This window comes from Aquarana catesbeiana, linkage group LG03 (genome assembly GCF_042186555.1).
Source record: "Aquarana catesbeiana isolate 2022-GZ linkage group LG03, ASM4218655v1, whole genome shotgun sequence".
Classification (NCBI taxonomy): Eukaryota; Metazoa; Chordata; class Amphibia; order Anura; family Ranidae; genus Aquarana; species Aquarana catesbeiana.
This window is the reverse complement of record NC_133326.1, coordinates 220,384,391-220,402,475: the sequence shown is the minus strand read 5'-3', so window position 1 is coordinate 220,402,475 and position 18,085 is coordinate 220,384,391. Positions and strand designations below refer to the sequence as shown.

The 18,085-nt window shown below is 42.6% G+C and overlaps 1 protein-coding gene across 5 annotated transcripts in view; it reads right to left on the bottom strand.

Moving 5' to 3' along the window:
- CADPS2 (calcium dependent secretion activator 2) overlaps window positions 1-18,085 on the bottom strand; it is a 1,072,621-nt gene that overhangs the window by 289,208 nt on the left and 765,328 nt on the right. For 3 of the 5 annotated variants that reach the window (XM_073619790.1, XM_073619788.1, XM_073619791.1), the window contains 2 exons: window positions 6,947-7,094; window positions 5,563-5,577 (listed from right to left, as the gene is read on the bottom strand). In XM_073619790.1, the coding sequence (XP_073475891.1) occupies window positions 5,563-5,577; window positions 6,947-7,094 (163 nt within the window). The remainder of the gene's footprint in view (window positions 1-5,562; window positions 5,578-6,946; window positions 7,095-18,085) is intronic. The other 2 variants (XM_073619789.1, XM_073619792.1) reach the window with 1 other exon arrangement.

Genomic DNA, 18,085 nt, shown 5'->3' with positions numbered 1-18,085 from the left:
GACTCACATGTTGATCATATCCTGCTCGTCAATCCTGCCTACTTAAGCCATCCAGTCCAGATGATCTCCGCCTTCACCTTGGTCACATCTCTAGAGACTTGCTTGGCTGACATTCCTTCTGGATCCAGATCCTGCTTGCTGTTCTACTACACTGTTCTCTGGCTCCCTGACATTTTGGCTTGTCTGACTATCCGTTTCGGTTCCTGAACTCTGGCTATGTTTTGACTATGTTTACCTTTTTTTATTATTATTAAACAAGTGTGACTTAACTGTACTTCTGTCTCAGCCTGATTCATGATTTCTGACAGGGCCCTGATAAGTTAATCCCTTTGGGCAATAAAAAACAAGCAAACACCAAATGCTTTCTGCATACAAGGGCAAGGGTATCACTCTGATCCCACAGAAATAATACCGGTACTCGCCAAGGATGCCCCTTGTCCCCTTTCATTTATGTGACTGCTATTGAGACCATGGCGATTGCCATCCGCACCAATCCAGATATTAAGAGGTTTAATTTTGAATCTCGGGAACACGAATGCACATTATTTGCGGATGATGTCCTCTTCTTTGTCACTTACCCTCTTACTTCCCTCCCTAACATCCTGCAGCCATTATGGGACTTTGGTGGCATTTCGAGGTTAAGAGTAAGTGTGACTAAGTCCATGGCTTTTAACGTGAACATCCCTGACCCACTATTTTCAAGGGTGAGTTCTGCTTTTGCGTTTAGATAGCGAGATCGAGACCTGTCATATTTGGGTGTTCACCTTGCCGCTTCTTATATCGGGGTGGACTATGCATTACTTTTCGTGGCTCGGTAGGATACACGCGGTCATAATTACGGTATTACCCAATCTACTGTATTTATTCCGCTCGCTACCGATCCATATACTAGATACTGCTCAGATTCAAACTAAAATTCTAAAACTTATTTGGGGTCCTAAAGGGATAGAGGCTCCGCACTATACACACCTAGATCTAAAGGGGGGCTGGGGGTCCTTTGAACTTAGGGGCTGGGGTGAACTTTGAACTTATTACAAAGCAATGCAATACAATTATCTGCGGTTTACTCACAGCACAAACGCTCCGACTGGGTGTCCATGGAATGACAGGCAATTCCATCCTACACAATTTACTTTTTACTGTGGCACCTTCCCAGGGACAGACCCCCGGTGTTAGCACCTACGCTATCTCACTCTTTTGCACTTTGGGATTGCTTATGTATTCTCCCTATGCTAGTGGAAAGATAATGGCTTGTATCGTATAGGTCACTTTTTCACACAGAGGCCTGTTTACGCTCTCTCATTGTACTACCAATTTAGAGATGTCCTCTGCTGAGGTTTTTCGTTTTATGCAAATAGCTAATTTTATACGCCCACCTCAGACTTGCCCTCTTTAATGGCCTATGAGAAGTGGTGTACTCAGGATCAGGGCTCCAGAGGCGGTATATCCATGGCATATATATTCTTGCTGGCCTTGTCTCCGAAACACCCTTACATGCTGGCCTGGAAGAGGAACCTCGCCTGTGAACTTGAGCCAGAGGATAGGTATGCCAGACTCCAGGTTTCCTACAAGAGGATTTTGAATGTGTCTCTGATAGAATTGAGTTTTAAAGTCCTCACTAGGTGGTATTTTGTCCCTGCTCGCCTGGCCAGAATGTACCCAACGGCATTGGTGGAGTGCTTCAGGGAATGCTCCCTGGGTGGCACAATGCTCCACATTTGGTGGGAATGCCCCAGGATCTGTAATTATTGGAATTGGCGGGTGCCCAGATTACTCAGCAGGTCTATATTGCCTTGCTCAATGACACCCCACCAAGATTACCACACCCTATGTGACGGTTGATTTACTTTGTACTTTTGGCAGCCAAAATCACTATTGTGAGATCCTGCAAGTCAACCTCTATTTCTATCTGCCATTTGAAACATAAGGTTTCTTGGATTATGTTCGATAAATGAGTCGCAAGTGTACTCAATGATATACAAGCCATGTTTGAGCAAACTTGGGAACCATGGGCAACCTATATGAAGGTTCCCTTAACTTCCTAGAAAGTGTACTTGCTAGTCGCTAGTTCAGACTGTGATCTCTAATTCTCTTGGGTTACCCTTTTACCCTTCTCTGATCCTTTTTTTCCCTTCTCTCTTTTGACCACCTTCTGTGGCACTTTCTATCCTTCTCTCTCAAATTTTCTTCTCCCCTTTATGGTTATTTATTCTCTCTGTGGTTAAAAGGTTGGATCTGTGGTTACAAGGTTGTTAACATTAGCCTTCCTTGCAATTGTTGTAGCTATCATCAAGAGACCTCGGATAGATTGTAGTGAGAACTTCTCCCTTGGTCTCTCTGTTTGTATTCGGAATTGTAATTGCCCCTGTTTAAGGCTGTTCATATGTTCCATTTTCTAATTGTGTAAAACTCTAAGAAAAACTTTTTAACGTAAAAAAACTCAGGTGTTCCATTAGAGCTAAACTACTCTGGTGATTTTCATTTCTTACTAATAACTTGCTGATTTGTCATCTGAACAGGCAAGAGCTGCAAAGGAGATTTTTAGTTGCTCATTTCTGCCACTAAAATCTCTAGGATTAAAACATAAGGTATTGCAAATGAATGCTAAACAGATGGAACTAATGGGTCCCAGTTGAATAGGATAATCATGTCCTGACATCTCAATCTTGTTAAATTATGTGGATTAATTTGAAGCAGGCCATTCAAGCAAGAGGCACCAAAATATACATCCATGGGCCACAATACCTCCTGGCACTGCACAGGCATGACCAGCAGCTACAAAAAGTGTTTGAGATTATATAAAATGTTACATCCTTTTTTCATCAATTGACTATTATTTAACCATTTAGCTAGCAAGGATGTATCTTATACATTATAGCAATCAAATGGTGAAATAATGTTCACGTTCACAGCTGCATGTTCATAATGTGAATTTCACTGTGCATGTAAAAAAAAAAAGAACCAATAAAGTTAAAATGTTTTTGGTAACATATTGCTAAATGTACATCTCTAATTAAAATATAAAGCAGAACATTGCATTGGTACCTGATCAGTTGCCTAAATACCAAAGCAACAGCTTACTTCCTATCTGAATAACTGCGACTGCAGAGGTTGTGATAATCACAAGAATGAACAGTGGCTCATTTTGGAAAGGTTGGGGTTAAACACTGTTTGCCCCACCCAGGCAACATACCAGACAGCAGTTCCTCATTTCACTGCAGATGGGATTCATTGAACAAAAACACTCATGCTATGAGTATCTCTGTAGTCAATGACCGAAAGCTGATTTAAATTGGGGAATGGGTACCGACACCAAGGAAAAGGTGGTTCCAGGCTTGTTGGTACACTGCTCTTTTACCCAAGACAAGCAAAATATAGGTTGCCCAATATGTGAATTTTTGTTAAAATAGCAAATACTGTTTAAGGACTTGTGACAAAAGATTAAAGTGGCATTAAATCCAAAAGCAAATAGTTATTACAGCTTACCAATTCCTAAATATGATGGCTGCTTTCATTTTATCTATTAGGCTTTCTTTCCTTTCACCTGGTGATCCTGCCAGTAAGTCTTTCATTTTTTAACAGAACAAGCTATCCTGCATATGCAGCAGTTAGTGGGTTGAGCCAAACCATTTAACACTGATTTCCAATGTGCTTACAATGATCAACTTATGTATGTAAAACCTTTATCCTAAAAGGAACAAAACTGTTGCTGAAACTGCTTAAAACATGTTAAACTGGAGTTTGGCTTCAATTTGTTAGTGTATTTAAATCTGCTAGTACACCTATCATTCACTCCCTCTATGCTGCTGTCCAAAGGTATCTCTGCAGATGAAGCAGTTAGAATGATGAGACAAATCATTTACCACTGACAGGGGTGCTTACAATATTCAGGTTTTATTAAAAAAAAAAAAAAAAAAAAAAAAAGAAAAAGAAAAACAATGCAGCCACCACATCTATCAAAGTTTAAGCTGCAGTATACTGCATTACATTTTTGGTTTTAGCGCTTTAACAAAACACTAAAGTTAAAATCAGTCTAAGCCAGACTGCATATGTCTGCCACAGCCAGCACGACACAATAACCGGGCTTGTCAAAGAAAAAAAACTAGGTGAAATGCTGTGTTTACCCAGTTTATTTGCATTATTTTGAAAAGATGAGTGTGCTTTTAAAAATCATTAGATCCTTACATATTTAGTAAAAAAGCTTTGCAGAACTAATGCTACTCCTGCCTTCTCTGCCCAGTGCTTTGAAAGCTAGTCACAGACGCAGGCCTGTATAAACATTGCTCTGTTTGTATTCGGCCTGTCGGCATTCTACATTGTGCAGAGTAGCAGGTCTGCAGACCAGAACTGAACAGAAGGAAAGTATTTGGAAATCCTTTTTCCACAACTGGATCAGTGGAATCTTATGTGATGGAGAATGGACTATGTTTAGCTAAACATGTAGAGGTATCCTTTAAGCAGTCTGTAACCTGTTTAAAGTGGACCTTAAGTCATTTTTTAAACTTTGCATCTATTAAATCTTCTGCCCTTGTTGTTTTAACTTTGGATAGTAAAACATTTTTTTTCTGCCAGTAAACACATTATACAGCCCACTTCCTGTTTCTTGTCTAGTAAAAAGCCTAGGCTAAATACATGACATCATGCACAGCTCTCTCTCTCGTTCTAATGAGAGTTTGCAAGGAAGGGAGGGGATGAGTCATAAGAGGGCCAATGAGAGCTGCAGGGCTGCAAAGCTGGAGGTGTGCCTCTGTGTGTCTGTGTAAATCCAAGAAGTGAACAGGCAGCAGCTTTAGCTGCCCACAGTTAAAATAGCTGCAGCCAGACTTAGTAGAGGGAGATTTCTGCAGCATATTTGGCATTTACAGAATCACAGTATATATAAAATAATATGCAAAGTGGTTGAAGAGAAGCTTCAGAATGGCAAAGATGTTTTTATTACAAATTATATGAGCAGACTGCAGTTCCTCTTTAAGTGATTACAGGATTACTGTGCAGTATAAAATTATTTGCATCTCTTACCACAATAGAAAGAAACAGAAATACAGTGGGTGTTGAGCAGATGCCTTCTTATTCCTGATTTGTAAACTGCTTGGTGATCCTACTTAAATTAAAAGGGTTTAGGTCTATAGTTATCCTTATTGGGACTACAGTATATTGTTGCTTATTGGAACAACTCCCTCAGGCTTGTGGAATTTCAACTTGTCACTGGAGTAATAATGGTAAATATAAAAGAGAACAGTTTTGGCAATATATAGACAACATTCTGTCTAATGCGAATTCAGATTTGTTATTAAAACTTTTGCATTAGTTACCGCTATTATGTCCCCAATAAGACAAAATGCAGTAACCCAATGCAATACTCCAGTTAACTGAAGTCTGTCTCACACTGCCTAATGCAGCTTGCATACTGCCATTTTTAACATAGCTATCATAAATTCTACTTCAAAATAAGAGAATGGCAGGATGGGTCCTTCACTCACAATGGGACATCCACACCATAACTATAGATAGAGAAACCAACTTTTTTTTTGTGAATTTATATATGTGTAAAGAAACACTTACCCACTGCTTAGAAGACTGAGTGATATAATGGAATGATCCAGAAATAAATGTACATGGAAATAAAATATGACAAGAGGATATAACAATAAGTAACTAATAATGAAAAAAAAAACAAAAAAAACAGAGAACATAATATAACTGACAATGGGTGTACTCAGGTTAAAAATGTAACTGGACTTTTACAAAAAATGACATTTATTGGACTCCAGTGCCTGTCTCTAGCATCCCCTTTTCCCCTCCACAGTTTATTCTCATCTATTCTTGTCCCTCTAAGTTCCTCACCGTGCAGCCTGCTTGGCACCACTCAAGCCTCTTCATTTTTTCATTTTCTAGACCAGTATGAATCTCCAGATAATTGAGTGGAAAATTTGAAGAAAAAGCTGTCCAGTGCGGAACAAACCACACAGTGAAGATCTTTGAGCAGCACAGACAGGTAAGTAAAAAAAAAAAACTGTACACTTGAGAAAGAGGCCATGTGCAATTATATGTGGGAACCCCAGTGGGGTTTCTCTGCAATTAGTTATGGGGGGCAGCCCCATTAAAAGCAATGGGAGGCTGACAGCTCCCACAGCTTAGTGGCCATTCACACGTAGTCGCTTATGGGGCGATTACCTGCGAGTGATCTCCCCTGGGTGCAGACTCCCTGTATCCAGGGCCAATAATGCACAGGTAACCACTCCATGAATAACATGTGAACAGTCGCGGTTAGCTGCAGGAACTGATAGACTCCCATTGTTTTCAGTGAGGAAGCCTCCCACAACTAATTGCCGGGATCACTCGCTGGGGTTCCCACATGATTACACATGGCTATCTGAAGCTAATGGGAGTGCAGATCATGTTCCATTACCTTATTTTCTGGCAACAGCAGCCAGGGGAATGTGACAACAGAGATTGGAAGAAATATTGTACACGTCACTTCTGGGCTCTTTACAGCTGGGGGGGGGGGGGAGAATTAGCGAATGAATGTTTGCTGGTCTACTTTGCCTCTACCCAGTGACACCCTCAATGCAGGTTTCCAGACCCTCGGTTGTGCAGTGGAACTTAGAAAGCATGGCGTACAGTCCCACGGGCCACAGAAAGCAGACAGTCGGCTTGTGGAATATACACACTCCCCCTGTTGCTGTAGCAGTTGGGAGTGTGTGTGTGTGTGTGTGTGTGTGTGTGTAACCTTCCCCCGCCAATGCAGGACATATGTAGGTGGCAGTAAAAGGATTAATGTTCTTGCAAAATAATTTTATACTCTAACATACTATGACAGAAAAAAGACATGCTCAATGAAATGTTCCAGAATGTAACAAAAAATGCCATTAGTGCAATTTATACTACTATTTATACAAGTATTGCAACTGGACCTGAGCAAAGAAAATACATTTTGGACATTTACCTCTTGCCCACCATCCAAAACACATAGTTTAGTACACTGTTTTTTAGCATCCACCAACACGTTAAACATAGTGCATACTGAGGATGGAATCCGAAGGTCTGTAGATTTACTTGTTCTCTGCAGTTTAATCTCAAATGCAGTTCGTGTCCTAAGCAATAGAAAATAAACAGATGTTAAAAAACTAAATTAAACTATTACCATGTAATAGTGCAAAACTGTTCAAGAATAATTTGTTATATAATACATTTTGACAGTTGCATAAGTTACATAGTTAGTTAAATTGAAAAAATACACAAGTCCTAGTTCAACCAAGTTGATTCAGAGAAAGACAAAGAACCCCAGCAAAGCATGATCCAATTTTTCATAGAGCAGAGGAAAAATATTCCTTCCTTAGAGGCAATTGGATATTCCCTGGATCGACTTCACCTATAAATGTTAGTACCCAGTTATACTATGTATATTTAGGAAAGAATCCAGGCTTTTTTAAAGCAATCTACTGAGCTGGTCAGAACCACCTCTGGAGGGGGTCTATGCCACATTTTCACAGTTCTCACTGTGAAGAAACCTTTCTGTATTTGAAGATAAAATATCTTTTCCTCTAGACGTAACGAGTGCTCCCTTGTCCCCTGTGATGACAAAGTGAGTAACTCAACACCAAATTCACTATATGGGCACCTTATGTATTTGTACATGGTGATCAAATCCTGCTTAATCTCCTCTTCTCAAGAGAGAATAAATTCAGTTCCTCTAATCTTTCCTTATAGCCGAGTTCCTCCATGCCTCTTATCAGTTTGGTTGCACTTTCTCCAGTTCCCCGATATACTTTTTGAGAACTGGTGCCCAAAACTGAACTGCATATTCCAGATGAGGTCATACTAATGATTTGTACAGGGGCAAATACCTCTGTTGAAACAAGAAAGGAAGTTGATGATCTACCAAAAACCACTGATCCTTCTCCACCATCGATCCCCCCCAGTTGTACTAGTATGTATGATGCATGCATTTTCCTAGCCCCCAGGAGCATAACTTTACATTCAAAGCAATAAAGCAATTTGTGCAAAAAGTTGCGCTACTAGTGACAACAAAAAAATTACTCTAGATCAGCAGCTGGCATTAACAACGTGACAAATTGCGTATGAAAAATAAAAAATGCATCGCTTCAGAAAAATAAGCACCCCGAAGCTCACCTTAGGGGTAAGTATACAACTAGTGAATCATAGGTGATGAAAAAATTGTATAAACGTGCAAGAATACACTGAAAAGTGACAAGTGCATATGTGATGATAAATAAATTCATACAAAGTGCATATGATCATATAGCATTAGCCAATGAAGGTAACGGTAAGTCTATGATAAACACAAACGCATCCATAAACTCTCCTATATAGAAATGTATAGTCTATTGGGGCAATGTATGCCCCAGTACAAGAACATTAGTTCGAAACATGTTGGGTACTTAGCCTGCTGCTTTTTATATCGCGCCGTTCCTTCCATTTTTTGTGATCAATTTATGTACACATCGTGATTGATGTTTTATAAGTTTTTTTTTATCTTTGATCTTATTGAATAAAACCATTTTTTTCCCTGGATCCATCTGCACCATGTGGAGGCCCTTTTTTCTTTTTCCCACAATTTGTGCTGTTGATTGGAGGCTGGTCTGATGACTACAAATACCTGTCAACTGGAGCCCTTGTTGTGAACATCTACCATCGATCCCCTGGGATATAGACGCAGGCATACATCTTCTGACTGCAGTGGTCCAACAGGTCATGTTTTGAGGATTTCCCTCAGATGAAACGGCTGTGGTAATTACTAAGGCAGTGAAACTGATCAAATCAACTGTGTAAAATGGAGGAAAGCCTGAAAACATGACCCGTTGGGGCACCTTGAGGACTGGAGTTGAGAAACACTGAGCTAAACAATAAATAAAATAAATAATGAAAAAAGGAAATTGAGACAAATGACTAACAGTGCTGCAACCTTAAAAAAACGTAATTTTCAGTTTTATCAATATGATAAATGCACATAAGTGCGCTACTATTGTCAAACCAACCCGACTGAGGGAATTCCCTTTGCGTAGGTGTGCATATGAGTTATACCTTTGAGCAATAATAATATCAAATAACAAATAACAACTATCGGATGTTATGCCATCCAAAAAAAGTAATAAATAGATGGTTACAATGTGGCAAAGTCCACTTGAGGAGTAAGTGGTTGAAAAATAGAAAATTTATAGAAGTCCTGCAACCCAAATGTGTGCTTTCCTAGATGAAACAGTCCTTTCTCTGAGAGCCAGGATCTTGTGATAAATTGAAAAAAGGCGGCCGCTTACCAGATATGTGGGACCCCTGTCACGGGGGTCATACGGGCTCAAATATATCAAATTCCACAGGCAAGAACAACCGATGAGGTCCTCTTATTCAGACATCTATCCACCTAAGATTCTCCACTGGCACCGGGGCAGCGATGTGATGAGGTCCGGTAGACTGGAACAGCTGATCGGATGGAACAGCTGATCTGGTTACACAGACTCCAATCCTTCACATGCGCTGTTGTATCTGTATAGCCGGACTGGCTTCGGTTGTATCATTTGCCATATGTGAGAGAGGATTACAAAAGCAGGAAAACCTCCATAGTGTAGTAGGTAAAAAATGTCTTTATTAAAACCAAAAACGTGGCCGGCATCAAGGTATTGGCAGAAAATAAAAAATACGAAAGTTTACCAGCACTGCTGCATTGAAGCTAGTCAGCTGCTGTGTGGTGACGTCAGGTTTCGTAGCTCCGCCCTACGTTGCATTTCTCCGTAAGAGGCATCGACCGGGAAAGGAGGCTTTCCCTCCTCTGACAACCTTTTATGCACAAGTATAAAAACCTCTGATACTTTCACTTGGGATTTTTCAGAATTAGTATAGTACGTTTAATTGTATCCACTCGTTCTAATATGTCTGATAATGGGCTTCCCACCCTGCCCACAATGGTTTTCCCCCTTTAGTTGGGGGTGAATGGGCGACGTGCGATGTTCTAGTATTAATGCTCTGATCACCATTAAACTTATCCACCTATGTGTATGAATCAGTGGCATTTATTTCTATTTTTTGGCTCCAAATGCCACCATTTCAAGTTACAGTTCTATACAACACACCAATTGCCGGTGCTGTTTTTTATGGATTTTGTAAATTTTGATTAATATCTATTTTTTATATTTTATTTTTTATATTGTGTTTTTTAACCCTTATGTATTATTTTTAACATGTACTATATATAACTTTATATCATATCACAGTTATTGTGATAATGTTACTGTTTTCATTATGTATATCTAGCACAGTATAATAGCATTTATAGATCTGTAAAAGATTTGGTCACACTGTGAACTGATTGAGAAATCATCTCAATCTTGTTTCAGGTGTTATCCTGCCTGCTGAGATACTTATAAAGTGTGGTGTGTGACGTCTGGCTTCAGCCTCCTTTCCCAGTCGATGCCTCTTACGGAGAAACGCAGCGTAGGGCAGAGCTACGAAACCTGACGTCACCACACAGCAGCTGACTAGCTTCAATGCAGCAGTGCTGGTAAACTTTCGTATTTTTGATTTTCTGCCAATACCTTGATGCCGGCCACGGTTTTGGTTTTAATAAAGAAGTTTTTTACCTACTACACTATGGAGGTTTTCCTGCTTTTGTAATCCTCTATCACATATGGCAAGTGATACAACCGAAGCCAATCCGCCTATACAGATACAACAGCACATGTGAAGAATTGGAGTCTGTGTAACCAGATCAGCTGTTCCATCCGATCAGCTGTTCCAGTCTACGGGACCTCATCACATCTCTGCCCTGGTGCCAGTGGAGGATCTTAGGCGGATAGATTTTATTAATAGGGGGAATTGGGGAGGGAATAACCAGGACTTCTCCAATTAAGTCCTACCTCACCATAAGTAGCAGTATGGACTATCGCGGTACCTCATGAAAGTATGCAATATAGGTAAAATATCAATTTATTCAAAAATAAACATTAAGAAATCTATATATACACAATATAGATTAACACAGGTATAGTTAAGACATATTACAATACAGTATTTGTTGAAATAACAACTTTAAGCGCCCACATAGGTGGATGAATGCAGGTTTTGAATATTTAAGGACGTGAGCCTCGACAGTTTTGCGGTCAAGCCGCTTCCTCAGGAGGCGTCCAAGTAAACTATCTACAAAGTAAAACAATCAAAATGACATATACTTAGTGATGAGAAGTAATATGAAGTAAGTAGCATGATATTGGAGTAGTTACTCAAATTTTGAAAGTACACTCACCAACCACTGCCCCTTCGGGCTTAGACGGCACTTGTGAGACACCCACTTCGGGCGTTCCCCCGGGGGCGAGCAAGGGGGGTATTTTGGCAAAGTAAGCTATTGTGTAGAAAACATAAGATATAATGAGTGTTGGTGTGGGGTATCAACTGATGACGTGATTGCCACCTGAGTGAATAGGGTGAAAAGACAGTGGGGGGGGGGAAGGAAAGGGTTGGAGGAGGAGGATTGGGGAGTGGAAGGGGGGGAAGAAGTGAAGGGGGAGGGGAGGGATTGATAGGGGGAGGGGAGGGATTGATAGGGGGAGGGGGGAGGAAAAGGGGAGAGGAGGAAGGGAAGAAGGGAAAGGAGGAGGAAGGGAAGAAGGGAAAGGAGGAGAAAAGGGAGGGAAGGGAAGGGGGGGAAGGGTTGGGGCGGGACAAGGGAATAGGAGGGAAGAAAAAGGGGGGAAGGAGGGGGGGAAGGGAAAGGAAAGGGGGGGAGAAAAGGGGGGGAAGGGAAAAGGGGGGAGGGGAAAGGCTGGGGAGGAAAAGAGAGAGAGGGAATTGGATGGGGAGGAAAGGGGGAGGGGGGAAGGGAGGGGAGGGAAAAGGAAGGGGGTGAAAGGGGGGAGGGGGAAAAAAAGGGGGGAGGGGGGAAGGGAGGGCGGGGAATAGCTCCAGGAAGGAAGGGGGAGAGGAATAGAGGTGTCCCTCCACACTTAGTGAACCTAGCAATTACTCATATATAAGTGAAACATAACCCACCAACACTTGAATGAAGGAGATAAAAAACTGTTGTTGCTGGCACCCAGGGATAGAAGTTAATTCCCAGCGACCATTTAGGGAGACACTTCAGCATAAATAGGCAGGAGAGGCCCTTAAAATAAAAGTGTGGTGTTAAAGACAGTTTATTACTGGGGATGATGTACCCACAGGGTCCTCCAAAAGAGAGGTCCATCCTGGTCACCACATCATCTAACCAGAGTGATAAAAAAGGAGGATAGAGAGGCTGCCGAAATGGCTAGCCACTTACTGTGGGTCTGCTGGTTGGTCGAAAACCTCCGGGTGTCCGCCATCCACATAAGGCAGCCATAGCGGCCGTCTTATGTACCCCACTGTGTGCGTCAAGCGCCGTCATCGCCGGATCCGACTTTCCTCTATTGCGCATGCGTGGGAACTTGTTCCGCGCATGCGCATAGCCCTATTATTGGTGATGCTGTAAGCGTCACCTCAGGAAAGCAGGGTGAAGAGGCCCAGCGAGGGAAGCCCAACTACCGCTGGAAATCCGCATGCCCGCCACTAGGGGGAGAATAAACTCCTCACGCCATAGCAGTGGTGGGCAGCTGTAGTGCATAAAGAAACTTGAATGAGTAACAAGTGGATGTCAGGGTAGCAATGCATTCAGTCAGAAGTGGAGGGGAAACCAGCTCGCCAGCATGAATGCTTGCATCCTGACACTGAATACAGCAATTACAATGAGCATTACATCAACAATGCAGTGATAGGAAAATTAATACAACATTTTGCGAGCCAACAATAAAGGATGAAAATGTACAATGCACAATAGAAAAGGGAATCTCTTTGCATGTGGATTAGGGATCCATCACATCTAACACAATATTAACAAGGCATGTAAAAAAAAAATTTCAAAGGGGGAGGGGGGAGGGAATGAAGAGGGGAGAGGAAAGTTGATTAATGACAAGATAAATGTAGTATCCAATAAAAACTATATAGGAAACCAAAAGAGAGCAAAGATAAAGCAGGGTGACCTGGGGTACAACTGATCCACTAAAGGAAACGTTTGTAAGTATGTGCCTCATTGAGGCCAGGGGGGGTGAGAGCATTCAATCGTTCAATCCAAAACGATTCCCGTTTGAGGATTTGACGATCCCAGTCGCCTCCTCTGGGATCTTCTGGAATAACATCCAATACAATAAACTTAACATAATCAGGGTCGAATCTGTGGTGAATCCCAATATGACGGCCCACTGTAGTGAGCTTGCTGTTAGTGGAGGCATATAGGTGGTCTCCTGTCTTTGCCGTAGTTCCCTAATGGTTTTGCCTACATAAAAGGCCTTGCAGGCACAAATCATTAGATGGATCACACCTCTCGTGCCGCAATTGGCAAAATGTCTTGAAAAGAATAGCTCTCCATTAGGAAGGACAAATTGATGTCCTTGGATCCAGAGACAATGTGGACAATTGCCGCACTTAAACGTGCCTCGGGGCTCTCTTGGGCGGAGTGCAGGAGTTCTATAATGGCTGTGAGTGAGCTTATCCCTCAGGGAGGTAGCTCTTCTGAAGACCAACTCGGGGGTAGATCTAATAGATTTCTTAAGGGTGTGGTGGTCAGTCAGTATATGCCAGTGTCGGGATAGTTTGTTATGCAACTGGTTATGATGAATGGAGTATTTGGTAATAATTTTAGCATTGGAAGGTTGCTTGGTGCGGGGAGGGCCATACAAAAGTGTTTGTCGCTCCTGGGGAAAGGCTCTATTAAAGGCTTTTCTCAAGTTAGTGCGGCTATAGCCCCGGGCCAACAGGCGTGTGCGCAAAGCGTCAGCCTGTCGTCGAAAATCCCCGTCCTCTGTGCAGTTTCATCTCAGTCTCAAATATTAAGCATAGGGAATACTGCGAACTAGAGGACAGGGATGGGAGCTAGACGCATACAGTAGCGTGTTGCCCGCTGTGGGCTTGCGAAATAAAACCGTGATTAATTTCCCAGAGGAATTCTTGATGATCTGAACATCTAGGAAAGAAATACTCTGAGTATCGTAGGTAAAAGTGAAATGGAGGTTAAATTGATTGATATTTAGCCTTTCTATGAAGGCATTTAGAAGTTGTTCAGTACCTGTCCAGATGACCAGTAGGTCATCTATAAACCTATGCCAACAAAGGCATAGGTTTATAGATGACCTACTGGTCCATATTGCTTCTTATGGTGAGGTAGGACTTAATTGGAGAAGTCCTGGTTATTCCCTCCCCAATTCCCCCTATTAATAACTCTCGAAGGATGATGGTACCTACAAATTATACAACTTCCCCTTCTTAATTTTGTGGCATTCACTTTATAATTCTTAGGCGGATAGATGTCTGAATAAGAGGACCTCATCGGTTGTTCCTGCCTGCGGGATTTGATACATTTGAGCCCGTATGACCCCCGTGACAGGGGTCCCACATATCTGGTAAGCGGCCACCTTTTTTCAATCACAAGATCCTGGCTCTCAGAGAAAGGACTGTTTCATCTAGGAAAGCACACATTTGGGTTGCAGGACTTCTATAAATTGCCTATTTTTCAACCACTTACTCCTCAAGTGGACTTTGCCACATTGTAACCATCTATTTATTACTTTTTTTGGATGGCATAACATCCGATAGTTATTTGTTATTTGATATTATTACTGCTCAAAGGTATAACTCATATAACTCATATGCACACCTAGGCTAAGGGAATTCCCTCTGTCGGGTTGGTTTGACAATAGTAGCGCACCTGAGTGCATTTATCATTCATTCCCTCTGTTGTGTTTTTTCTTGATGCACAACCCTGAACGCTGGGTGGTGAAGTTGTTTCCCATATTTCCTGTTACCAGAAGAAATACCTCCTACTGCCTTCTCCAATAGACTATGCATTTCTATACAGGAGAGTTTATGGATGCGTTTGTGTTTATCATAGACTTACCGTTACTTTCATTGGCTTATGCTATATGATCATATGCACTTTAAGGACTTGTTTATGCCATGTTTGTATGAATTTATTTATCATCACATATGCACTTGTCACTTTTCAGTGTATTCTTGCACATTTATACAATTGTTTCATCACCTATGATTCACTAGTTGTATACTTATCCCTAAGGTGAGCTTCGGGGTGCTTATTTTTCTGAAGCGCTGCATTTTTCATAACTTTACATTCATCAACATTAAACCTCATTTGCCACACAGTTACCCAATTAAACAGTGCATTGAGGTCGTCTTGTAAGTTTAACATCCTGTAAGGACGTTATTCCACTGCATAGCTTAGCGTCATCTGCAAAGACTGAAATTATACTTTTAATCCCAGACTCTATATCATTAATAAAGATATCAAAAAGTAAAGGTCCCAACACTGAACCTTGAACCACTAATAACCTTAGACCATTCAGAGTAAGAATCATTAACCACTACTCCCTGAATTCTGTCTTTTAGCCAGTTTTCTATCCATTTACAAACTGATCTTTCCAAGCCTATAGACTTTACCTGACACATTAGTCGTATGTGTGGATCTGTTTCAAATGCTTTTGCAAAATCCAAATACAGTATACCACGTCCACAGCCACCCCTTTGTATAAGGTTTTACTTACCTCCTCATAAAAATAAATCAAGTTCGTTTGACAACTTCGGTCTTTCATGAATCCATGCGGTCTGTTGCTTAAAATATCTTTTTCCAGCAAGAACTCATCTATGTGGTCTTTTATTCAACTCTCCAGTATCTTCCCAACTATAGAAGTTAAACTAACAGGTTTTTAGTTTTTTTGGTAAAGACTTTGATCCTTTTTTAAATAAAGGCACCACATTGGCCCTATGCCAGTCCAGTGGCACTATTCCAGTTCTTAACAAGTCCCTTAAAATGAGAAAATGGCATTGAAATGACAGAGCTCAATTCCTTTAGGATCCATGGGTGGATGCCATCTGGTCCAGGTGCTTTATCCACCTTTATTATGTCTAAATATTTCTGGACCGTATCACTTTTGAGCCATTGTGGATCATCTGGGGCTGTATGAATACCATCCCCATTATGGACTTGAGCTTCCCCATGCTCCTGTCAGGGATGCCCTATAGCAAGGCAGATGCGGACGTTCGCACACGAGTTCCTATGAGTGCCCGCCAGGCAGAGCAGTGGTACGTGCATATGAGAACACGTGGCAGGCGCGTTTACTCTGCTTGGCGCCAATAGCCCTTTAAAAGGAATGCAGCTGCACTAGAGTCCTGATCTTGTACCTGCGTTTGTTACCTATATTGATCCGGCTCCGTTTGACCACCTCTGTCTTCTCCTATCCTGACCCCGTCTGGCCTTGACCTGCTAAACCAGTACCTGCCTGACTTCCCGCTGCCAACCTCTGCCTGTCTACCGAGTATTCTCTGCCTGCTGTATTACATACCCGATTACCCATGTTGACCCGGCTAGTTTCACCCAGCTCCAGCCTGCTCCTGTACCTGCCAGCGCCTGGGGTCGCTGACCCACATCTGCACCCACCGCGTCCAGCTGCTACTTACAGTCCAGCCATTCCGGAGAATCATCGCTACTCATCTGTGCAAGCTGCAGCTCTTACAGGCACTCCTACCTCGCTGCGCTCTCGCAGCCACTGTTACAACTCCAGTGGTCCCTGAGCCAGGGTTGTAAGAGATGTCTCCTTCTACTGTCAGGCTCTGATACAGGGTACGTGACAGTATCAGACAGCCATGTCTGAACCTACAGGAGGAGCCTCATGGATGGATGGAATTTGTCAACATTTTACAGCCCTCACGCAAGCTGTGAAGTCAGAACAAGTACAGACATTAGCAGTTCCTGTCAGTACAGCTTCAGCATCCTCTGCTACGCCTACACAGACGGTTTCCTCTCCTGCTGTGGTAATGCTCCCACCTGAGCCCAGAGTTCCCACTCCTGAAAGGTTGTCAGGGGTCCGAAGCAAGTTTCGGCCTTCTACAACGCATGCCAACTTTAATTTGCTTTGCAAGCCTGGACTTTTTCACTAGAATCCACCAAGGTGAGATTTATAATATCGTTGATTCAAGGGGAGCCCCAGACCTGGGCCCACCGGTTGCTTGAGGAGAATAATATACAAATGCATGCTATGTCATCCTTCTTTGATGCTATGTCCCAGCTTTATGATGATCCACAATGGACTACCACAGCAAAGTCTGCTCTCCATGGGCTCCAGCAAGGCCGCAGAGTGGCTGAGGACTACGTTACAGACTTTAGACGCTGGAACGCAAACACTCAGTGGAATGAATCAGCTCTGCGACACCGTTTCGCATGGGCCTTTCCAAAAACCTGAAGGACGAACTTGCCGAATACCTTCAAGGGGTTAATATGGCGCACAATGGATGTAGCTGGGTACACATAACCAAAAGGTTAGGGGGGAGAGGGGTGGTTAGGGGGTTCCTGAAAGGGGGAACTTGGTGGTAATAGTTAACGTTTCACAACAAGTTCAGGTATTAGTCCATGTAAGGATAAAGAGATGCTGAGTATATGGAGGGCAGCCCATCTATAAAAGCTAGAAGGAGCTCTGGAATAATAAAGAGAGAAGGACGGCGCACTCTAAGTGCAGCATATATGATAAAAGTATAAAAACACTCACATTTGAGTTGCTAAAAACCAGCATGTAAAGTAGTTTCATCCGCGTGCTCCTGGGGGGTGTGGGTGTCACGGGCCAGTGGAGGGGGTCCTGGGATGTGAATCCTGTGACCTGGGTCCTGGTAGCTGTTCCAATGGTGCCGTGGGTGCTCAGAGTCTCCGGGCGGCTGGGACGTTGGTCACGGATCCTCCGTGGAGCGCCGTGTTGTCCTGCGTCTTCACTTCCGGGAGCGGGGTGAGGTGGGCGGTGCTTCACGTTCGGAGCATGCGTACTCCTTCATCAGGCTATGCTGGTGGCCATATTCAGTGTTGGACGTATACCGTAGGCAAGGGGTGGGGTGGAGAGGTGATTAGGTGGAGGGCGGGACTATGCATAATGACTAATGACTAGGCGTATAGGTAACCATGGTGATGGGTTGTACACAATGTGGAAGGAGAGGATGGGGAGAGGATGGGGAGAGGGCGGGGGGAAGAGATTGTAGGTGGTGGATTATGCGGTGTGAATGGGTATGTTTT